The sequence below is a fragment of the Lampetra fluviatilis genome, chromosome 54 (assembly GCF_964198595.1).
Source record: "Lampetra fluviatilis chromosome 54, kcLamFluv1.1, whole genome shotgun sequence".
Lineage (NCBI taxonomy): Eukaryota > Metazoa > Chordata > Hyperoartia > Petromyzontiformes > Petromyzontidae > Lampetra > Lampetra fluviatilis.
In genome coordinates this window covers 8,961,829-8,985,896 of record NC_136328.1, presented here as the reverse complement: position 1 = coordinate 8,985,896, position 24,068 = coordinate 8,961,829, and the positions used below count along the sequence as shown (strand labels likewise).

Genomic DNA, 24,068 nt, shown 5'->3' with positions numbered 1-24,068 from the left:
ACACACGCGTGCGATAAACCACAGCCATGAAGAAGGGAAACTCGAGGCTTGGTGGAGCGCGCGTTACACACTGGCAGTGCTGCTGCTGCTGGCTGTCGGCCACACCGAGGCAGGGCTCAGAGTAACGACACATGACGTCACAACGATCACCTAACGCCACGATTCAATACTAAACGCATCAACTTTTACCTCACACACACCACGATTTACCTCACGCCCCTCATCATTTACCACGAAAAATACTAACGCATCAACATTTACCTCACACACCTCATCATTTACTACAAAAATTACTAACTCGTGAAAATTTACCTCACACTGCATCATTTACCACTAACACACCTCCCGACAACTAACACCTCACTTCTTACCTCTTGCCTCATTGTTTACCAATAACGCCTCATTATTTACCTCACGACTAACACCTCACCACTTCCCACGAACTCACACTTAAAACAGTCTACCAACATCACGATTCATAATAAATGTCTTTTGGATTAGATTGTGTAGGTATAATGTCAATGTCTAACGACAACCACAACTTACTCAACTAAACATTTTATTTGACCAGATAAGGCCCACTGAGCTGTGTAGCCCTTTTTCAGAAGCGACCTGGCCACAAATGACGGCTCAACCAAGTGGCTTGTCGCGTGGAAATTTTTAGGAGCCAAACACTCTAAACATGTGATGTTGATTCTAAACGTGGAAGGTAAAACCGGAGGACCCGGAGGAAAATCCACGCGACCACGGGGAGAGACATGCAAACTCCAAATATACAGGTGTCAGGGTCGAACCCACGACCTCCTGCACAACAGGCGAGGGAGATAACATCTCGCCACTATTGCTTGACTCGATTGGCGATGTCGGGTGGTGGAGGGTTCGAGTGAAACACGAGACATCATGCCCACACGATCCCATCCAACAAACCATGTATGAACCGCCACAAGCTGTTGACTTTAACAAGGGGGGGGTCAACGCGGAAACAGAAATGAGAGGGGGGTTGCGGGCTCAGCAGCTCCGCTCGCACACGGTCCAAACTTGTGGGAAACGCATTTTCACCGGAAAAACACAGAGGGTGGAAAATGACAAAATCCGAGTTCGCCTCGGGACAGCGGAAGCCAAGGGACGACAGCGTTAAACGCTTCTATTTATTGTATTCACGGCCGCTCTGCTGCTGCCCTGAGGGGGCAAGGGAGGGAAGTGAAAGGTAATGGAGCCTCGTGTGTCACAGCGTGCGGGAGGACTGGGTCCGGTGCTGGTGACCATGGAACGGAACTGGGCTGGTTCCCTGGTAACTGGACACTGCCTACCAGACAGTGACGGAGGCGTCGCATGCAAACCGGGACGGAGGGAGGCATGGAGCGTAGATGGAGGGAGAGATGCAGGAAGAGATGCAGGGAGAGATGCAGGGAGAGATGCAGGGAGAGATGCAGGGAGAGATGGAGGGATGTGGAGAGTGAGAGAGTCATGGTGGGAAAGAGGGATGGATGGAGGCCCAGAGGGAGGGAAGGATAGGAGGAGGCATTGAGGGATGGATGGAGAGAGGGAGGGAGGCAATTAGAGCAGACGGACGGTCTTGCCGGTGACGGTGAGGAAGTCCTCGTCAGCCAGAGCCCGAAGCGTCTCATCAAACAGCTCCTTCGTCACGGCCTGCACAAGCACACGCACACACACACAGATAAAGATCCCCCATCTAGCCTTGACAGACTGTTGGGGCAAGTGCTGTTCGCGAGCGCCTGTGAAGGCTGGCACGGCACATGAGGGGGTGGGTGGCCAGCACCACGCCCTGCCGCCTTTGTTTCCATGGCAGCGATTATTACACACCGCACCAGGTACTCATTGGAGGCTGATTCGACCTAGGGGAGGCCCTGAACCGGATGTTGGTCGTGAGTGGGAATCGAACTCGGGTCGCCAGGTTGGTATCACAGCATGCTAACCGTTGTGCTACCGCTCCCCATACATAAACACACGCACGCATTTTCGAGCGAGCGAGTAAGCGAGCAGCTGGTCGAATGAGCGAGTGTCATATTGGTCTGGTGAGTGCACGAGTGGTTGAGCAAGCAAGTATTTGAATGGCCAACTGGCGGAATGAGTGCTTGAGTAGTAGAGCAAGCGAGTGTTTGAGTAGCAGAGTGAGCGAGTGTTTGAGTAGCAAAACAAGCGAGTGTTTGAGGAGTAGAGTGAGCGAGTGTTTGAGTAGCAGAGTGAGCGAGTGTTTGAGAAGCAGAGTGAGTGAGTGTTTGAGTAGCAGAGTGGGCGAGTGTTTGAATAACGAAGTGAGCGAGTGTTTGAGTATCAGAGTGAGCGAGTGTTTGTGTAGCAGAGTGAGCGAGTGTTTGAGAAGCAGAGTGAGTGAGTGTTTGAGTAGCAGAGTGGGCGAGTGTTTGAATAACGAAGTGAGCGAGTGTTTGAGTATCAGAGTGAGCGAGTGTTTGTGTAGCAGAGTGAGCGAGTGTTTGAGTAGCAGAGTGAGCGAGTGTTTGAGTAGCGGAGTGAGCGAGTGTTTGAGTAGCAGAGTGAGCGAGTGTTTGAGTAGCAGAGTGAGCGAGTGTTTGAGTAGCAGAGTGAGCGAGTGTTTGAGTAGCAGAGTGAGCGAGTGTTTGTGTGGCGGAGTGAGCGAGTGTTTGAGAATCAGTGTGAGCGAGTGTTTGAGTAGCGGAGTGAGCGAGTGTTTGAGTAGCAGAGTGAATGAGTGTTTGAGAAGCAGAGTGAGCGAGTGTTTGAGTAGCAGAGTGAGCGAGTGTTTGAGTAGCAGAGTGAGCGAGTGTTTGAGTAGCAGAGTGAGCGAGTGTTTGAGTAGCAGAGTGAGCGAGTGTTTGAGTAGCAGAGTGAGCGAGTGTTTGAGTAGCAGAGTGAGCGAGTGTTTGAGTAGCAGAGTGAGCGAGTGTTTGAGTAGCAGAGTGAGCGAGTGTTTGAGTAGCAGAGTGAGCGAGTGTTTGAGTAGCAGAGTGAGCGAGTGTTTGAGTAGCGGAGTGAGCGAGTGTTTGAGTAGCAGAGTGAGCGAGTGTTTGTGTGGCGGAGTGAGCGAGTGTTTGAGTAGCAGAGTGAGCGAGTGTTTGAGTAGCGGAATGAGCGAGTGTTTGAGTAGCAGAGTGAGCGAGTGTTTATGTAGCAGAGTGAGCGAGTGTTTGAGAAGCAGAGTGAGCGAGTGTTTGAGTAGCAGAGTGAGCGAGTGTTTGAGTAGCAGAGTGAGCGAGTGTTTGAGTAGCAGAGTGAGCGAGTGTTTGAGTAGCAGAGTGAGCGAGTGTTTGAGTAGCAGAGTGAGCGAGTGTTTGAGTAGCGGAGTGAGCGAGTGTTTGAGTAGCAGAGTGAGCGAGTGTTTGAGTAGCAGAGTGAGCGAGTGTTTGTGTGACGAGTGAGCGAGTGTTTGAGTAGCGGAATGAGCGAGTGTTTGAGTAGCAGAGTGAGCGAGTGTTTGAGTAGCAGAGTGAGCGAGTGTTTGAGTAGCAGAGTGAGTGAGTGTTTGAGTAGCAGAGTGAGTGAGTGTTTGAGAAGCAGAATGAACGAGTGTTTGAGCAGCAGAGTGAGCGAGTGTTTGAGAAGCAGAATGAACGAGTGTTTGAGTAGCAGAGTGAGCGAGTGTTTAAGTAGCAGAGTGAGCGAGTGTTTGAGAAGCAGAGTGAGCGAGTGTTTGAGAAGCAGAATGAACGAGTGTTTGAGTAGCAGAGTGAGCGAGTGTTTGAGTAGCAGAGTGAGCGAGTGTTTGAGTAGCAGAGTGAGCAAGTGTTTGTGTAGCAGAGTGAGCGAGTGTTTGTGTAGCAGAGTGAGCGAGTGTTTGAGAAGCAGAGTGAGCGAGTGTTTGAGTAGCAGAGTGAGCGAGTGTTTGAGAAGCAGAGTGAGCGAGTGTTTGAGTAGCAGAGTGAGCGAGTGTTTGTGTAGCGGAGTGAATGAGTGTTTGAGTAGCAGAGTGAGCGAGTGTTTGAGTAGCGGAGTGAGCGAGTGTTTGAGTAGCAGAGTGAGCGAGTGTTTGAGTAGCGGAGTGAGCGAGTGTTTGAGTAGCAGAGTGAGCGAGTGTTTGTGTGGCGGAGTGAGCGAGTGTTTGAGTAGCGGAATGAGCGAGTGTTTGAGTAGCAGAGTGAGCGAGTGTTTATGTAGCAGAGTGAGCGAGTGTTTGAGAAGCAGAGTGAGCGAGTGTTTGTGTAGCAGAGTGAGCGAGTGTTTGAGTAGCAGAGTGAGCAAGTGTTTGTGTAGCAGAGTGAGCGAGTGTTTGTGTAGCAGAGTGAGCGAGTGTTTGAGAAGCAGAGTGAGCGAGTGTTTGAGTAGCAGAGTGAGCGAGTGTTTGAGAAGCAGAGTGAGCAAGTGTTTGAGCAGCAGAGTGAGCGAGTGTTTGAGTAGCGGAGTGAGCGAGTGTTTGAGAAGCAGAGTGAGCGAGTGTTTGAGTAGCAGAGTGAGCGAGTGTTTGAGAAGCAGAGTGAGCAAGTGTTTGAGCAGCAGAGTGAGCGAGTGTTTGAGTAGCGGAGTGAGCGAGTGTTTGAGTAGCAGAGTGAGCGAGTGTTTGCGTAGCGAAGTGAGCGAGTGTTTGAGTAGCGGAGTGAGCGAGTGTTTGAGTAGCAGAGTGAGCGAGTGTTTGTGTAGCAGAGTGAGTGAGTGTTTGAGTAGCGGAGTGAGCGAGTGTTTGAGTAGCAGAGTGAGCGAGTGTTTTAGTAGCAGAGCGAGCGAGTGTTTTAGTAGCAGAGTGAGCGAGTGTTTAAGTAGCGGAGTGAGTGAGTGTTTGAGTAACAGAGTGAGCGAGTGTTTGTGTAGCGAAGTGAGCGAATGTTTGAGTAGCGGAGTGAGCGAGTGTTTGTGTAACAGAGTGAGCGAGTGTTTGTGTAGCGGAGTGAGCGAGTGTTTGAGTAGCGGAGTGAGCGAGTGTTTGTGTAGCGAAGTGAGCGAATGTTTGAGTAGCGGAGTGAGCGAGTGTTTGTGTAGCGGAGTGAGCGAGTGTTTGAGTAACAGAGTGAGCGAGTGTTTGTGTAGCGGAGTGAGCGAGTGTTTGAGTAGCGGAGTGAGCGAGTGTTTGAGTAACAGAGTGAGCGAGTGTTTGAGTAGCGGAAGTGAGCGAGTGTTTGAGTATGACAGTGAGCGAGTGTTTGAGTATCAGAGTGAGCGAGTGTTTGAGTAGCGGAGTGAGCGAGTGTTTGAGTAGCGAAGCGAGCGTGTGTTTGAGTAGCGGAGTGAGCGAGTGTTGAGCGAGCTGCCCGCACCATGTCGGACTGCGTGCGGAGTTCATCGAGTAGGCCCTGGTACTTGAGAGCCGGGCCCCGGCCCTTGGCCTGGATCAGCTTCTTGAGGGCCTGGACCAGCTCCTCGCGGCGCTTGCGGGCGGTGGCGCTCATCCCTACACCAACACAGCACCGCACACACACACACACAATAAACACACAAGCACAACAATAACCACACACACGTGGCAATTGTGACAATGCCGATGGCCACATACCCGTGGTGATGGTAGTGAGGATGGTTGCAATTGTGATGATGGAGGTGGTGATGGTGATGATGTTCACATACCCATCGGGATGATAGGTGATTGTGGTGATGGTAGTGATGGTGGTGATGGCGATGTTTCCGTACCCATGGTGAGGATGGTGATGGTGGTGATGTTGGTGGTGATGATGGTAATGATGGTGATGATGATGTTGACGATGGCGGCGACGTCCTCCGTGGCGAAGATGGAGATTGTGGTGATGGTAGTGATGGTGGTGATGGCGATGTTTCCGTACCCATGGTGAGGATGGTGATGGTGGTGATGTTGGTGGTGATGATGGTGATGATGGTAATGATGGTGATGATGATGTTGACGATGGCGGCGACGTCCTCCGTGGCGAAGATGGAGATTGTGGTGATGATGGTGGCGGTGATGATGATGATGGAGAAGTCTCCGTAACCGTGGCAAGGATGTAAGATGACGGTGGCGATGATGACGATGGCATCGCCGTCCCCCCGTACCCGTGGTGAAGATGGAGATGTCTACGATGCCGGTTCGTGGGTCCGTCGCGGCCTGCTTCAGGGCCTCCCGGTGCAGCCTCTTGGCCTCCTCCACGTCGATCATCTCGACGCGCGGGGACAACCGCACCTTGGCGTGGGCCTCGGCCAGGCGAATCAGGCTCTCCAGCTGACGTGGGTAGGCCGACACGGAGCCGTGGCCGCTGCCCACCTTGCGCATGTCCACGTAGGCCTATGGGGGGTGGGGGAGGGGGGTTGAGACAAGAGGGGAGGGACATGGTCATCAACGCCTTGCTTTCACTGGCACATGCGAGCCGTGCCGGCGCGCTCTCCCCGTCTCTCTCCCTCCACCGTTAGTCCTTTGGGCAGCAGGTTCAGCTACAAGGTCGCCTGCTGCAGCCTGCACCACCATCACCACCACCAACCACCAACCACCACCACCACCAGCATCACCCCCAACCACCACCACGAACCACCGCACCTCGGACTCTCAGCCACCCCCCCCGTATACCCCGTCCCGCACCTCCGATTAGCGCGGTTGGCTACATACGGTGCGAAAGAAGTTAAAACGCGCGTACGCACATCTCTCTTCTCGCTGCTGTCACCCTGCACTGTGGCTCGTAGTGGATCTGTCTGCAGTGGCAGTACCGGCAGTGACGACTTCCCCCTCCTCCTCTCTAGACCCTGGACAATGACCAAGGCCACTGCCGAGCGTCGTTTCTCCGTGGCAGCCCCAGTCCGTCCGGAACACGTCCATCTTCATTGTCACTGTCGTCACCGTCAGTGCCGTTATCGTCGTCATCGTTATCATCGTCGCTATCGTCATCATCATCGTAGTCGGCATCATCTTTCGCACCGTACGTAGCCAACTGCGCTAATCGGAGGCGCCCCCTAGGGGAAGGACAACAAACTAAACACAAAAAGCAGTTCTAATTAAACGAGTTTGTCAATCTAGAGTGACGATGATTTAAAAGTGCATAGCTCCCAGTAGCTTCCTAATATCGGAAGGAAAGAGCGTTCCAGACGGCCGCACAAGCACGTCCAAAAGCGCCGCATGATATGGAGACCGTCTTTTGTCCAGCGGGGGGAGGGGGTCGGAGGGGGGGGTGGGGTCTGTGCCTCACCTGGATGAGCGTCTGGCCGGCCTCCTCGCTGAGTGTGGGGTGCACGTAGAGGCGCGAGTAGGCGATGTAGTCACGCAGCACCGCCATGTCCAGGAACTCCTCGTCCACCTCCTCCTGAGACTGGAAGTAGAGCGAGACGAGGTGGTGCGCCAGGCGGCGGTCAAACGCCTCGTCCTGCGGGTCCAGGATGAGGAAGATGAGGTCAAACCTGCAGCATGCACACGGGGGGGGGGGGGATAGACACACAGGGGAGAGAGAGGGAGAGACGGAGACCGGCAGGGGAACGGAGGCCAACAGGAGCGAGGGAGGGAGAAAAAGGTTACTCAACTCTTTCTACACATTTACAATTGTGGGTGAGTAGATGAGCATGGGGGTTGGTAGGTGAGTGGGTGGGTGGCTGAGTGAGTGAGCGAGTATCTGCAATCCACCAACTCTCAGACAAAGCAACTGAGCAGCCAAATCAGTGAGAACCGAGTCTCCAGAAGTTGCTCTTCGTCAGCCCAATGAAACCAACAGTTTTGTGTGCCACGGTGGCTAGATGTTAACTACCTCACCTGACATGCAGGAGGTCGTGGGTTTGATCCCGACCGTGACGCCTGCTCTAAATTATTTCCCGTGGTCGCGTAGATTTTTCTCCGGGTCCTCCAGTTTTTCCCTCCACATTTAGACTCAAAGCACGTTTAGAGTATTTGCGTCTGCTATAAATTCACACACTGTAAGCCACCTCGATAAAACTATCATTTGCGGCCAGGTCACTTCTGAAAAAAAAAGAACTGTATAGCTCAGTGAGCCTTACCTGGTCAAATTTAAAATGTTTAGATTCACAGAGCTATCAGGAGTTGAACTCGGGTCGCCGGGTTCACATTGTGGCACGCACTCACCGCTCTGCCACCTCCTCACCACTTGCACTAAACAATTTTTTTTTATTTTATCCAGTTCGGCCCACTGAGCTGTATAGCTCTTCAGACGCGACCTGGAGAAATGATAGTTCAACAAAGTGGCTTACAACGTGGAAATTTATAGCAGCGGCCAAAAACTATAAACACGTGGCGTCGATTCTAAGTGTGAAAGGGAAAAACTCGGGAGGGGACCCAGAGAAAAATCCACGCGACCACGGGGAGAATGACACGCAAACGACACATTGACAACAGGCGTCAGGTTCGGGATGGAACCCCACGACTTAACACCGGCAACCCCCTCCACAGCTCTGAGGACCGAGCGCATCGGCTCAAATGTCGACGTGCGACGGAACGTCGACTCTCCGTGCGTCAGGGGGTATCCGGGGGAGAGGACCACCCGTGCCACCCCCACCCCCCCTGCCCCGCTCCGGTCCTCACCGCGAGAGCAGCGTGTGAGGCAGCTGGATGTTCTCGATCGTCGTCTTCTTGTGGTTCCACTGTGACTCCACGGGGTTGGCGGCCGCCAGGATGGAGGTGCGGGCGTTCAGCTGGCAGATGATGCCCGCCTGCGGCCGCGCGCGGAGACAAAGTAAAAGGGTCAACCCCCCCTCACCGCTCCGTTCGGTCCGCGCGGCAGTTGGGGCGAGCGCCGTGATAGCGAGTAGCAGTGCCGGATGAAGGCCGGCACGGCACACAATGGGGGTGGGGGCCAGCACCGCACCCTGGCAGCCTTCGTCTCCCCTGTGCCGATGTTTACACACCGCGCCGGGTACTCATTTGAGTCGGTCTCGGAAAGGCCCAGGACCGGTTCAAATAATCGTCACTGATGTTGGTGGCCGCGAGCGGGAATCAACCCCTGGGCCCTCGGGTTCGAAGCGCAGCGCGCGAATCGCTGCTCCCCTGGCACGCAACTCCTACGGTACGCCACCACATCTCCTGTCAGAGGAAACTCGACAACGGTGGCAAGCCCTACGCACGATCCAACCGGTGTCTCTTGTCGACACGGCGCAGCGCACCGCTCGCGTTCACACGGAGGAGCGTCTGGTGGTGCTGCAGCCCCCCCTCACCTTGGCGATGGAGAGTGTCTGCTGCTCCATGACCTCGTGCAGCACGGAGCGCGTGCTGTCGTTCATCTTGTCGAACTCGTCGATGCAGCAGACGCCGTTGTCGCTGAGCACGAGGGCGCCCGTCTGGAGCACCGTCTGGCGCGTCTCGGGGTCGCGCGTGACGTACGCCGTGAGCCCCACGGCGCTCGAGCCCTTGCCGCTCGTGTACTGGCCCCGCGGCACCAGCCCGTGCACGTACTGCAGCAGCTGAGACTTGCTGGTGCCTTGCGTGTGGAGAGGGGGCGGTGAGGGGGGGGGGGAGAGACACCGTGATGGTGCTGCCACGAGGATTTCTCACACACACCCGTGTGTGTGTGTGTCAGTGTGCTCGTTAACAGCACCTAACCCCAAAAGTCTGTTCAGGCAACAGTGTTGACTTAAAACTTTCGTGACTGCAGGAATTCATATTCTTGGTTCTTTCGGTAAAGTGACGTAGATAGAAAATAAAAATAATAAAATACAATTAAAATAAAAAATAAAAGCAAAAATCCCACAACGTTTCGATCTCTACCCCCCCTCTCTCTCCCCCTATCTCTACCCCCTTCCTACCCCCCCATTGTCTGACTGGCTGCCCCGCCCATGCTGTGTACGCTGCACAAGTTCTCCTCCCCCCAACTCTCGTCCACCGCCCACTCACTTTGGAACCCCTTATATAAGCAGTTGCATTTGGAGGCTTGCCCTCTTTTCTCTCAGCCTTATGAAGACCACTTGTGTTGCAACAGTCTGTTCTATATGGAGGGGATCTAAGTCTTTGGTAACATAGCGATTAGCACACAGCGCTACGAACCCGGCGACACATGGTCGATTCCCGTTCACGACCAACACCAGTGACGATTATCTGAACCGGTCATGGGCCTCCCCTAGGTTGACTCGGCCTCAAATGAGTACCTGGTGCAATGTGTAAATATCACCACTGGGGAGACAAAGGCGTGCCGGCCTTCATAGGTGCTACTCGCTAACAGCACTTGCATCAAAAGGTCTGTTAAGGCTATACGGTGGACCTTTGTCTCGTGAGCGTGTGCACATTGTGGGGTGACCAAAACACAGCAAGTTGGCACAGTAGGGGGCCAAATGTGGTGCATCTACCAGTCAACTCAGTCAATAAACCCATGGCAGCGGTGGAGCCTTTGACACTTCACGTGGCCTCAGTGCACCTGGCCTGGCACAGGCGCCGTCACCGCCACTTGGTGGCGAACGGCGGCTGTTGTTGTTGTTGTATGGGCCGCGTGGGCTACACGGAGGCCCTTTGTGTGTTGTGTACAAGCGTGTCGCCCGCTCACCCGGGTCTCCGCACAGGAGGATGTTGATCTCCGCGCGGAAATTCCCGCGGCCGGTTCCACTGAAGTCTTTACGGGTGCCGCCAAACAGCTGCAGCAGGATCCCCTACGGCCACATCATCACCATCCCACATCATCACCATCCACATCGTCACCATCCCACATCGTCACCATCCCACATCGTGATCCACATCGTCATCATCCACGTCGTGATCCACATCGTCATCCACATCGTCATCCACATCATCATCGAAGTCACCATTATCAACATCGTCATCATCATTAACGACATCATCGACATCGTCAACATCACGCGTCATCAACATCATCAACATTGTCATCGTCATCATCGACATCAATGTCATAGATGTCGTCATCAACAACATCTTCGACGTCATCAATCATGTCACCTGTTCACGTATAATCCACTCCCTGATTGGATGAAGGCATCGTAATTATAAACTCACTTCTACCCGTGGGTGGGCAGTACAGCAAAATATGGACTAATCCCCATCTGTTCCATCTGCATGAGATAAGTGTGTTGCCCACCCCAACAAACCTCCTCACAGCGCGTGTATTTTCCACGCGCATTCCGGTATCCCCCCACGTGTGTGAACATTTAACATTAGATGGCCGAAAACAACTTAACGCGTAGAGGACCGCAGAGCTTGGGCAATCGTTGGTAGCAGCAGCCGAGTCACCGTAAGTGTTCTGAGCTCCCGGGCAGCGGTTTGGCTGGCGCAGCGTCTGTGCCGATGGCCTCAGCGAGTTTGTCATCAGGAGGCACAATGGATGGCTCCAACCGAGATCGCATGAACGCGATTTTACTAAAGGAGTCCGATCGTGCACCCGCAACCGTCTGTCATCGGACCCCAAGAGCCACAATTCCCTTGCTCTCCAACCCCACTTAGTTGTGACCCCATGACCTTGTGACCCCGTAACCCCGTGAGCCTCTCACCTTCTTGATGTCGTCGTTCTCGTAGATGCTGGGCGCCAGAGCGGAGGAGAGACGGTCGTAGATGTCCGGCTTGGAGGCCAGCTCCTTCAGGACCTCCACGCGCTCCGCAGAGAACACCTGGGGGGGGGGGGGGCGATGAGCGTCGTACAAAAACTAACTCAGGGGTCTCCGCGATCGTGGGGTTCCCCAACTCCTGCCTTGATCTCCCTGAACCGCGACAAGGTGGATCGAGTTGTAACCAAGCAAACGAGGTGGGGGGGGGGGGGGGGGGGGGGTCGCCCGGCACCTTGTGCTGCTCCTCGTCGTCGATGCCGCGGAGGCGCTTGGCATCCGTCTTGATGAAATTCACCACGTCGATGTGGGTCTTGTACACGGACTTCACGTTGCCCGCACGCGGGTGAACACGCAGTGGCACCGCGCGGTAGATGCCTGCTCGCCCGCATACCGCGACGCAGCCACAAGTTACTCGCGCAGCACAGCCCACGCAGCCCTCGTCACCCACGCAGCCCGCGTCACCCACGCAGCCCGCGTCACCCACGTCACCCACGTCACCCATGTAGCCCACGTCACCCACGCAGCCCACGTCACCCACGCAGCCCTCGTCACCCACGTCACCCACGCAGCCCACGTCACCCAAGCAGCCCTCGTCACCCACGTCACCCACGTAGCCCACGTCACCCACGCAGCCCACGTCACCCACGTCACCCACGCAGCCCACGTCACCCACGTCACCCACGTCACCCACGTCGCCCACGTCACCCACGTCACCCACGTCACCCACGTCACCCACGTCACCCACGTAGCCCACATCACCCACGCAGCCCACGTCACCCACGTCACCCACGTCACCCACGCAGCCCACGCAGCCCACGCAGCCCACGTCACCCACGTCACCCACACAGCCCCCGTCACCCACGCAGCCCACGCAGCCCTCGTCACCCACGCAGCCCACGTCACCCACACAGCCCCCGTCACCCACGCAGCCCACGCAGCCCTCGTCACCCAGGTCACCCACGCAGCCCCCGTCACCCACGCAGCCCACGCAGCCCACGCAGCCCACTGGGGCGAGCGCCGTCTAACAGGCTCCTCTCCATTTAGGCCGCCATGAGCGGGCCGTCGGCACCAACCGCACACGGCCGCCTTTGTATCCCCAAATGCCAACATTCACACGCCGCACCGGGGTACTCGTTTATCAACTCGCCCACTCTCTCATCTACTCGCTCGTCAATCCATCCACCCACCCACCCGATCTTCTATCCATCTACAAATGCATTAACCAACTCTCTCATCCAGTCAGGAAACCGCTCGCCCACGTGCCGTGCTCACCCACTTTCCCGCCCGCTCGACTGCTTATCCAACTGCTTTCCCAAATGCTCACCCACCCGCCCACCCACCCGTGCGTGCTCACCCGCTCACCGGCCCACTCCCATGCGTGCTCACCTACCTGCCCACTCAACCGCTCGCTCGCCCACCCCCGTGCGTGTGCGCGTGTGTGCATGTGCACGTGCGTGTGTGCGCGTGCTCACCAGTGACATTGACGCGGTCCCCGGGCTGCACCCGGTCCACCAGGTCGTTGTGTGAATACAGCACCACGGTGTGCGGCGTCTGCCCGGGCGGCATGTCGTCCGGGGACTCCTGCAGCTTGATCTGAGCACACACGCAGCGCCACCACTTGTCACTCACCACGTCCACCACCACGTCCACCACCACGTTCACCACCAAGTTCACCACCACCACCACGTCCACCACCACCACCACCACCACGTCCAGCAGCGCGAGTTGCCCAGCACCACCAGCACCACCGCCGCCGTTAGTCGCTCAGCGGGGATGAGGTGCACGTAATGAACAGAGTTCGCAATGGTAGTGACGATGGTAGTGATAATGATAGCGATAATGATGGTAGCGATGATGATGGTCGTGATGATGATGCTAGTGATGTTGACCTATGTATATAGCCTGTGACCTTTGGCCTATGTTAAAAAGACAACGACCCGACTGGAAATCGATTGTGCCGATTCACCGCCAGAGGGCAGCACACACACAAAGATCCCTGTGGAGCCTTAGCGACTGTTGGGGCAAGTGCTGCTAGCGAGTAGCACCAATGAACGAGGGCACGGCACACGAGGGGGTGGGCGATCAACACCACGTCCGGCCGCCTTTGTCTCTCTAGTGGTGATGTTTACACACCGCACCAGGTACTCATTTGAGGCCGAGTCAACCTAGGGGAGATCCATGATCGGTTTAGATAATCGTCACTGGTGTCGGCCGCGAACGAGAATCGAACTCGGGTCGCCGGCTTCGTAGCGCAGTGCGCTAACCGCGGCCACTACCGCTCCCCTCCGCACACACACACGCACGTAGACACACACCTCTACCCTCGCGCATTCGCACACTCACCGCGAGCCCTCACCCCCCCCTCCCTCCCCGCGGGCCCTCACCATCTGCTTGTCGGAGAAGAGCGAGCGGTTGTGTATGAGCGCCATGCTGTGCGTGGTGTTGCAGTTGCGGCAGAGCGCCGGCTCGGCGATGCGCCCGCGGTCGATCTCGACGCGGGCGCCGGCGCCGCACACGTGGCAGCGGAACACCGCCTCCTGCATCTCGGGGATGAGCTGCGACGAGCGGATCACCATCCCCGAGATGGTGATCAGCTGGTCGATGTCTACGCACGCACGGGCACGCACGCACACGGGTGTTAGCGCGTAGCGCGTGTGGTGTGGAGCCCGTGTGTGTAACTTGTAGCGTGTAGCGCGTGTGCAGTACGTAGCGTATGCGGCGAATAGCGTGTGTGGCATGCAGCGTGTGTGCGGCGAGTAGTGTGTGTAGCGTGCGTGTGCACCGTGCGTGTGTGAGCATGTAGCGAATGTGGCGTGTACTGTGTGTGCAGTGTGTAGGGTGTGTAGCGGGTGTGGCCTGTACCATGCATGCGGTGTGTAGCGTGTGTGTGGCATGTAGCATGCGTGTGGTGTGTAGCATGTGTAGCATGTAGCGTGTCGTACCCTCGGGGTTGAGGTTGCGCATGTTGCGTGTCTTCACGGCGTTGTAGGGCCGCACCTGCAGCTGGTGCTCCAGCACGGAGTCCGCGTGGCGCTCCACAAACAGCTCGTTGGCCGCCATGTCCAGCGTTGGGATCACTTCCTGCCATGGCAAGCACAACCAGTCGCTCCTCAACCTCACAATCTCAATCTCGCTCGCCGCGATCTCGCCCGCCACAATCTCGCTCGCCACAATCTCACTGATCCCTTACACTGAGATACGACCACAAGCGCGGTGTGCGTGTTACAAAGCGGAATGAATGACACCGCGTCCCTACTCACTGCACACAGAAAGACTGCGCATTAATATTACACAATCATGGGCCTCCGCGCGAGTCCGTGGGCCTCCGCACGAGCGAGAGAGTCTATCGGTCCCTATGCAAGTGTCAGCGTCTGTTTGCGAGCAAACGGCTCCGTGGGGTAGGGGGCGGGCGCGTAACCATACTTCACCGCTCCGCGTGCTGCGCATGGTACGGGCGCTACCTGGGGGTAGTTGACGAGCTGGCGGTAGAGGTCGGCGTCGAAGAGCCGCAGGTGCTCCAGGTTCACGTTCAGGAAAGGCTCCCCGATCACACTCACCTGGGGCGGGGAGGTGAGGTACACATTCATGTACGTAGGGTGCAATGGTGGCTCGGAGATGTTAACTACCTCGCCTGGTTTCAAGGAGGCCTTGGGTTCGTCTCGACCCTGATGCCTGCTGCTGTATATTTGGAGTTTGCATGTCTCTCTTCCCGTGGTCGCGTGGATTTTTCTCCAGCTCCTGCGGCTTTTGCCCTCCACATTGACAATCGACATCACCACGCGTTTAGAGGGTTTGGCTGCTGCAGTACAATTTCTGGAAACAAGACCGATGCAGCTCAGTGGGCCTTACCTGGTAAAATGAACATATAGTTGATAGTTTTAGTTATCAATATAATGACTTGGTTACCCGATGGTGAATGATGGTGGTGGTAATGATTATGAAGTTCGTGATGATGATGATGATAATAATAATTATGATGCTGTAGCTAACGACGATGATGGTGGTGATGGTAGTGATAGTTATGATGATGATGATGTGTCATAGAGAGGAAGTGAGCGATGAGCAGCGAGCTGCATTTGCCGAGGCTGTGTCGGGAGAGGGAGGCAAGGGACGCGACTGGTTCGCACGCAACGTCGTGGTGCAGGCGAGCGAGTGGCGAGTGAACTGGTGAGTGGCTAGCGGGTGAGCGAGCGGGCAATTGGTGAGCGAGTGAGTGGGTGGGTGAGCGAGTGAGTGGCAAACGAGATAGAAAGTGACGAGAGAGCAAGTTGGCGAGTGTCAGAGTGGGTGAGTGAGCGAGTGGGTGAGCGAGCGAGTGGGAGAGTGAGCTAGCGAGTGAGTGATGAGCGAGCGGCGAACGAGCGGATGAGCAAGCAGGTCAGTGAGCGAACTGGTGAGTAAGTGAGCGGGTGAGTGACGGGCGGGTGAGTAGTGAGCGAGAAAGTGGGTGAGCGAGCAAGCGAGTGGGCGAGTGGCGAGTGAGCGGGCGGTCACCTCCTCGAGGCGCTGCATGTAGAGGGGCGCCGCGAGGTCGACCCCGGGGCAGTCCTCGTCCTCGCGCTCCTCGCTTGTCACGAAGCGCAGCAGGAAGCGCTGAGCGCACAAACACACAGGCGCACGGACACAGGTTCCCCAGGGAGGCCACGCGGGATGCGGGGTCAAGTGCCGCACGTGGACAACGTACCCACGACGCACTGGTGGGCGGCACAGCGACGCGCCCGGCCGCCCGTCTCCCCCAATGGGTCGACGTTTTGACACACTGCACCGGGCGCTCATTTGAGACGGGTTCTCGAACTAGACAGAGGCCCAGGACCAGTTGGGATAATCGCCGCCGGTGTTGGTGGTGACCGTCAGCTCGGGTCGCCGGGGTTCGTAGCGCAACGCGCTAACCGCTGCGCCACCGCTGCACGCGTACACCATTAAAAATGGGTAGGAGAATGCGTGTAAGGGGGCAGCGGTGAGTGGATAGAGGATCTAGCAGGCGGTGAGAGGGATCTTGTGGGTGGCGCAGGGGAACTGGGTGGGGAGGCGGTGGAGGGATCAGAGGATTTGGGAGACAAGGTCCCGTTCACAGGTGCGGAATGTGGCTGTGGCATATTGGACCACCCTGCCTCTCATTCACCCACCCACCCTCCCACTCACCCACCCAGCAACCTACCCACTCAACTATCCACTCATTCACCCACCAAGACAGTTCACATCGTATGGGGCTGGCAACTCCACGAAGCAGCTCTAGAGCCTCAGGCAGGAATCGAACCTTGAACTTGTCCTTGCAGGTGTTGACGTTGACGTCCGTGCCCCAGATGACGAGCTTCTGTCCCAGCGACTGCTCGCTCGCCACCGAGTCATCCGCCTGCGCTCCAACCACCACCACAGCCGCCGTGAGTGCAACAGCGATTACAACCGCAACCAAGAGCCACTGCACCAACCGCACTTACTACACCAACCGTACCAACCACAGCGACAATACCAACCATGCCAACCGAAGGTGGGTGTGTGGGTGAGTGGGTGGGCGGGTATGTGGGTGGGTTGGGGTGTGAACGGGTAGGTGGGTGGGTGTGTCGACAGGTGGGTGTGTGGACGGGTGGGTGGTAGCGTGCGTGGGTGAGCGGGCGGGTGAGCGGGCGAGTCTCTCACCGACTGCTCCACGGCCGCCAGGTCCACCTGCCGGGGTTTGTGCGCGGAGCCGAGGTCGGGGCGCTGGCGCCGGGGGGTGCCGCGGGCGCCGCTGCGGCCCGAGCTCGGCGTGCCGTAGCACAGCGGGGAAGACGGCTCGCTCGCTCCTGCACAGACAAAGACGCCCCAGGTAGGCCACGCCAGCTGATAGGGCAAAGTGTAGCACCCTACGAAGGCCGGGAAGGCATGCGCGTGCACGAGGTGGCCGGCACCACCCCGCCGGCACGGCCTGTTTGGTTCATTTACACGCCGTACCGGGAGCTAATTTTTAAGGTTGCGTCCACCTAGGGAAGGCCCAGGACCCGGTTCACATAACCATCACCGGTGTTGGTGACTGCGAGCGGCAACCGAACTCGGTTCGCCAGGCTCGTAGCTACCGCTCCAAAGACAAAGATCCCCCATGTAACCTTAACAGACTGTTAGAGCAAGTGCTGTTAGCGAGTAGCAGCACCTATGAAGGCGGACATGGCACACGAGGGGGTGGGTGATGGCCAGCACCATGCCCGGCCGCCTTTGTCTCCCACGCACTCACAGACGCCCATGGCAATCTAGTGGCATCTGCCAAGTGTCCAATGGTACCGGTGTGCATCTGGCATCATCTGGTATGATCAAGAGTTGTGTTCTTCACTGCAAGGCCCGTGGGCCACTGGCGGCTACCTGGTGGGCTTTAGTACAGCCCCTGATGCACCCCCATCATCATTGTGCTGCTGTCAAGCCCCCAATGGTTTCAAACGTGTGGCGGCCCTCACACACTAGATGATGTCTTATCAGCGAAAGTACCCCCCCGCCCACCTGAAAATCAGTGAATATCACTGATCGAAAGGTATCCATTCGAGCCTGGCATTTGGTATTATCATAATCATCATTATTATTCTGCTCGTTTACCCAGGAAAGCATCGCCGAGTCTCAACTCTTCTTCAGGAGGGTTCTGCCAAGGTGCCGCAGTAAGGGGGGTGATAATACTGCCGCCTCTGCTGCGATTCCAAATTGAGTTATTTGCGGGGGAATTTCTCAACAGCATTGGGCATGGACGAAGTTTGGGAGAAGGGGGGCACGGGGGTGGGGGGGGGGGCAAGGCCTCCCCAAACTGGACAGTAGTTTACAATAAAGATGTAAACTAAATAAATAATATGCACCTACAATTTCGAATGTGGGGGACAAAGATAACCCCTGCCCCCCCCCCCCAAATATAGACGTCAAACACCGCCTATGGCATTGGGATGTGGCTGTTTGTTTGTTTGGCTGATACCAGTTCCGCCGTGTGTGTGGGTTTAGCTATGGGAGGAGGAAACCTCACGCAGACAAGGGAGAGAACATACAGACTCCACTCACTCACACTCTCACTCACTCAATCCCTCACTCTCTCACTCTCTCTCACACGCTCACACTCTTTCACTCTCACTCACACATACTTACTCTCTCACCCTCTCACCCTCTCACTCTCTCACACTCTCACACGCTCATTCTCTCACTCTCTCTCACACGCTCACACTCTTTCACTCTCACTCACACTCACACATACTCACCCTCTCACCCTCTCACTCTCTCACACTTTCACACTCTCACACTCTCACACGCTCATTCTCTCACTCTCTCTCACTCTCTCTCACACGCTCACACTCTTTCACTCACACTCTCACATACTCACCCTCTTACCCTCTCACTTTCTTACTTTCTCACACTCTCACTCACACTGTTCTCCGTTCATGCGGAGGCAAACTCCACACAGAGAAAAGGCAGCAACCGAGTCGGGAAACGAACCCAGGAACTTGCCGCTGCGAGGCCACGGCACCACCGTCCTGGCACCGCGGTGTGCGTGAGCGTGGGGAGGCGAGGGTGGGGGTGCGTGAGGGTGGAGGAGGACTGGGGGGTGGTGGTGGTACCTATGGTGCTGGGCTGGCGCGAGGGCGGCGCGGGGCTGGAGAAGAGCGAGGTGCGTGCGGGGCTCGGGGCGCCGGCGCTGTCCACGCTGCCCACACTGGCGCCGACCACCAGCGGGGACGCGGGCAGCGGCACGAGGTCGGCGGAGCCCGGGGACGCCATGGCGTCGGCGGCCAAGAGCCGGGCACGCTGGAGGGGGGGCGGGGACCCCCCCACGGAGCCCGCTGCACGCACACGCACCACCGTAAATACCAGACACACCACCACAAGCACCATACACACGCACCGTACACACCGCTCACACCGCCACGTAAACAAGATTGTAAATGTTGTGGGTTTACTCTTCAGTGTGTGCTGAAACAGTAACCAATTGGCATGTTTTGTTTACGTGACAAACCTTACTAACTGGCTGTTTCGGGTGGTGGTGGCGGGTTTAACGACGCATTTATATTTACGCGATCTAAACCAAATTTAAAAAAACCTCTATCGTGGTCTGGTTGTCTGTTGGATCAGAAGCGATTGATGTGGCTGCTCCCCCCCCAAGTTTTGGAAGCACCCAAGTTTCGTCTTTTGGCATCTCCATTCTGCCACCTCTGTCCTCACTTAAACTGACTGTGTAATTAAAAATCACTTAGTTAAATATGTTGTTAAAAAGGTGCAATTATTATTAAATTTGTTGGTTTTTTATTTACTCTAGAACTGTGGGACGCTTTGATGTCGTCTGCAGGCCGAGTGGCCCATGACAAAGAGCTTTTTAGCTCTACGGCTTTACTCGGTGGGAAATACCCTCCTGGTGCCGAGTCTCTGTCTCTCAGCCACACGAGGCCATGGCACAAGGGAGATGTCTAAACTAAACGTTTTATTTTGCCAGGTAAGGCCCCACTGAGCGACGTAGCTCTTCTTCACAAATGATAGCTCAACGAAGTGGCTTATCAAGTGGAGGGGAAACCCGGAGGACCTGGAGGATCCACGTCGCCACGGGAAGAGAGAGACCCCGCAGACTCCAAATATACAGCAGCAGGCGTCAAGGTCGGGATCGAACCCACGACCTGCATACCGGGCCAGGTAGTTAACATCTCCTAGCCACCGTGGCGAGGGCAGTAAGAGAGATATCACTATAAGGGCAGCAGATGTCAACGATGGGGGTGGGAGATGTCATTGCGAGCATGCAAGCGAGTGGCAGCACGAGGAGGGCAGCGGCAGCGACGGATCGGGGGGTGGCAGAGGGGGGCGGTGGGGCAGCAGCCACGTACGTGTGCTGGGCACGCTGCTGTCGCCGGCAGCCTCGCGACCGCGCTTGCCGCGCCTGCCCTGCGGGGTGGAGGGTGGAGAAGACATCGTCCTGACGATGCTGCTGGTCGTGGGGGGCTGGAGAGGGGCAAAGGGGGAGGGGGCGAGAGGAGGGGGCAGAGAGGGACCGGAGCGGCACGGGTTAGAGTACAGCTCAAGTTTACATCGGAGCTAGGTGAGTGTTGGGGCCAGTGTTAGTGTGTTAGTGTCTAAGCTAGGCTGGTGTGTTAGTGTGAGCTAGGTTAGTGTGTTAGTGTGAGCTAGGCTTGTGTTGGTGCTAGGATGAGGCCTCGCTTGACAGCGACTGCCGAGTGAGCAGCGGGGCGCGCACAGCAACAGGCGGGCGCGCGCCACCACAACCACAGCCTCCCCCACAGCCTCCCCCACAGCCCACGGTGGTGATGGCGATTGTTGTTGTTGTTGTAGTAAATAAGACAGTGACAGCTGTTCGAGGTTGTTAAAGACTTTCGCGCCAAAACTAAACACACTTGTCGTACGGTGACGCTTTGGCAGTGGCGCACGAGCACACACACAACGCGACTCAACACATTCTCCAAACACACACACAGCGGCCCGAACGGAAACACATGACGGACGACGTTTCGGACAACCGCCCTCCTCACAAAGCCGAAACGGGAGCGGCGGGCCCAGCGCTTTGACGCGACCCCCCCCGCCCGCCTCGCGTCTCTCTGCCCTCTCGGGGACCCGCGCGGACCTCGTCAGCCAGCCGAGCCGTGTGCCCTCGCGATACACGATGGAGCACCCCCCCCCCCCCCCCCCCCACAACGGTGCAGATACGTTGAGGAGGGGGGGTCCTGTAATCCCGTGCCCCCCACTTGTAAATCTCACCGAGTGAGTGGAGGTGGAGATGCCGCTGCTGTACACGCCGCCTCCGAGTGCCTTTCCCGCCAAAAGTGGTAACCACGTGACGAGTTTTCGCGGGTAAAAAAGCAGTTGACCAATCGCAAGGCAGGGTTTTGTCAGGAGGCGGTGCGGCGGGGGGAATCGACAACTTTACTCGGGTGAATCGATACCAACCCACTGCTGAACACTCAGAGGAATCGATTGTCGCCGACTCCGTAAATTCGATTATAATCACCGACTCCGCCCACTTCGCGGGTAGCCCCGCCCTCCGCTGGCATCCGATGGAGCCATGAAGCAGGGCCATGACGCGAAACGTCGCCACCCGACAGCCGCAGTGCTGTTGCCGGCTGTACGTGTTCACCACTGCCAGCAGCATGATCAGCAATAATTTGTTCGACATCGATTGACGTGAGTGTCAAATCGAAAGACGCGCTCAGCAATCATCAGGCGCGTGCAGCGTGTGGAGACTTCATTGGTTTTTCAAAACAGCGGTCGGATCGGTAAAAACCCAGGACATGATGCGTCACGACACACGTGTGTGTGTGTGTGTCCGTGAGCCATCATGTTTGCCGTGTGTGGGGGGAGCGGTGGCGCAGTGGTTAGCTCTGCACTACGCTATGAACCCGGTGACCCGAGTTCGATTCCCGCTCACGGCCACCACTAACACCAGTGACGATTATCTGAACCAGTCCTGGGCCTCCCCTAGGTCCACTCAACCTTAAAGGAGTAACCTCTTGCGGTGTGTACATGAGCACTGGGGAGACAAAGGCGGCTGAGAGTGGTGTTGTCCGCACCACGCCCTCGTGTGCTGTCCCGGACTTGATGGGTGCTACTCGCTACTGCAAAAAAGATTCACAGCTCATCGGATTCCCCCAGGGTAAATTCAGAGATTAGACTGATTCTTTCGACTTAAAGCTTCCGTGACTGCAGGAATTCATATACTTGGGTCTTTCGGTAAAGTCACGTAGATGGGTTCAAAGAAAATAACAAAAAATAACAAAAACTACGACGTTTCGCAACACAAGCGGTCGTCTTCAGGAAAAGGGGGGTTTAGCTTCCAAGGGAAACTATTTATAAGGAGGTTTGAAATGGGCGTAGCATAAATGTCAGCAGCCAATGACAATGTGAGTGGTGGGCAGCCAACCCGACGGTGGTTGCTTTTCCACCAATCAAAGGGCTGCCAGGTGAAAATTAGCATGTTAATGAGAGATTAGCATATTAAAGAAAGATTAGCATGTTAAAGAGAGATTAGCATGTTGAATAGAGATTAGCATGTTAATGGCAGATCGCAGAGCCGCAACCAAGAGGTTGGCGCGCGAAGTGACTGTGTTGGTGTGAACCCTGTGTAATGCGGGCGTAAGCGACCTTCCGGATGTGACGTCACGGGGGGTGGAGTCATGTGACGTGGGGGGAAGGTTCGGGGCCTTAAGCGGGTAAACCGGAAGGGGAAGGCAGTCGGGGTGTGAGCGGAAAAGGGTGAGGCCACGCGGGCGAGTGTGGAGAGGGGGGGGCGCCGACGGCCATCGGGAGCCAACCCCGAAGATAAGAGGAAGCTGCGGAGTGGTGTGCAGCTGCAGAGGAGACAGCCAGGAGGGCTGCGTGTTAGAGGCAGCGGTGTGGCTGCCAGGAGGAGCTGCGGGGAGAGAGAGAGAGAGGGCTGCTTGTTAGAGGCAGCGGTGTGGCTGCCAGGAGGAGCTGCGGAGAGAGAGAGAGAGAGCAAGAAGCTGTCAGAGCTGCGGAGGGAGAAGAGCAGCAGCGAGTACAGCCAAGGGGGGCTGTGTGTGAGAAACAGCAGCGGAGCTGCTGTTGTGGATCGGGCCGACATTGGAGTCAGCACCGTGGAGAAGCTACAGAGTAAAGACAGCCGTGTGGGTGTACAGCACGAACCGAATAATAAAGGACACTGAGCCAGACATCGTGGTCCAGTCGTTTATTACACTGGTGTCGGAAGTGCAACGGCATGTCGAAACAAGTGAGGAAGAAAGTTAATCCGGCGCCTGCATCGGCTTCTTCGTCCGACGACGACGAACTCCCTCCAACCACGGATCCTGTTGGGGTGGTGGAGGAGAGCCCGGCTGAGGCGACCACGGGAACGGGAGTGGAGGATGTTGGCGCGGTGGCGGGTCCGTCGACATCATCAGACGCGGATCAACGATGGCAAGCGATGGCGGTACAACTGGAGGCACTTAAGGACGTCCTGGCGCATCTATGCCATCTCGTCGCGCCAGGGACGATGGATGATGCAAGTGGTGCTCCGCGGGCCGCCACGTTGCCTGTCCTGCCGCCGCCATTGCCCACGCGGCAAGAGGCCGCCATTTTGCGCGCTCCGTGGCGCCAAACCGCCATCTTGGCCACGCCGCGGGCCGACGCCATTTTGAATTTGCCATCACAACCACCACCATTGGAAGACGGCGGGAAGAGGAGTCGGAGTCGCCACCTTACAACGGTTAAAGAATTTTCCGTCGGTGGGGACTGGAGCGCGTTCGCCTGCCGCTTCTTGGCGGCGGTACGCACAGCAAGATGGACCGATGCGGAGGCTTTGGAGGTGTTGCCGACTCTCCTGGACGACGAATCTGTCCGATTCTTCCGTTCCATAACGACCGATAAGAAGGCAACTTTATGTGGTGTTTTTCAAGAAATGGCCGATGCTTATGAGCCACCAGATGATGCGCATCGGCGATTCGCTCAACGACAACGAGCACCAGAGGAGTCGCCCGTGGCGTTCAGGGGTGCGGTGCTGGAGCTGGCCATGGCAGCTTATCCTGAGACGCCACAGGACCTGCTCGAGCCTCTCATATTAGGGAAAATGTTGGAGCTGTCTCGGGATCTAGGGATCCCCATGCCTGTGTGTGGGCATGAGAAGCTAACTTCCCGGACGGCTGCTAAGTGTCTCGATGCGCAATTCAACCTCCGTCGCTGGAAACAAGTGACGGCGTGGACGGGGGGGCCCGTCAAAGAAGGGGATGCGCTGGGGTGGAACCCTGCGCAGGCTGTCTCCATGGACGGGACGC

General features: G+C 56.6%; 1 protein-coding gene across 2 annotated transcripts; it reads right to left on the bottom strand.

Moving 5' to 3' along the window:
- On the bottom strand, positions 1–21,097 carry MCM4 (minichromosome maintenance complex component 4). 2 transcript variants are annotated; one of them, XM_078879711.1, is made up of 19 exons: positions 21,043–21,097; positions 20,157–20,271; positions 18,906–19,127; positions 16,984–17,129; positions 16,604–16,699; positions 15,841–15,939; positions 14,808–14,903; positions 14,289–14,427; positions 13,731–13,951; positions 12,819–12,939; positions 11,579–11,721; positions 11,293–11,409; positions 10,338–10,440; positions 9,019–9,281; positions 8,390–8,517; positions 7,053–7,260; positions 5,932–6,160; positions 5,187–5,320; positions 1–1,650 (listed from the first exon to the last, which is right to left on the bottom strand). In XM_078879711.1, exons 2-19 carry the CDS (start codon positions 20,239–20,241, stop codon positions 1,558–1,560), a joined length of 2,643 nt encoding a protein of 880 aa, XP_078735837.1. In that variant the 5' UTR covers positions 20,242–20,271; positions 21,043–21,097; the 3' UTR covers positions 1–1,557. The 2 variants fall into 2 exon arrangements, with proteins under 2 accessions (XP_078735837.1, XP_078735839.1); XM_078879713.1 differs by lacking the exon at positions 21,043–21,097 and adding an exon at positions 20,909–20,957.
- Between the last annotated feature and the right edge of the window lie 2,971 nt (positions 21,098–24,068).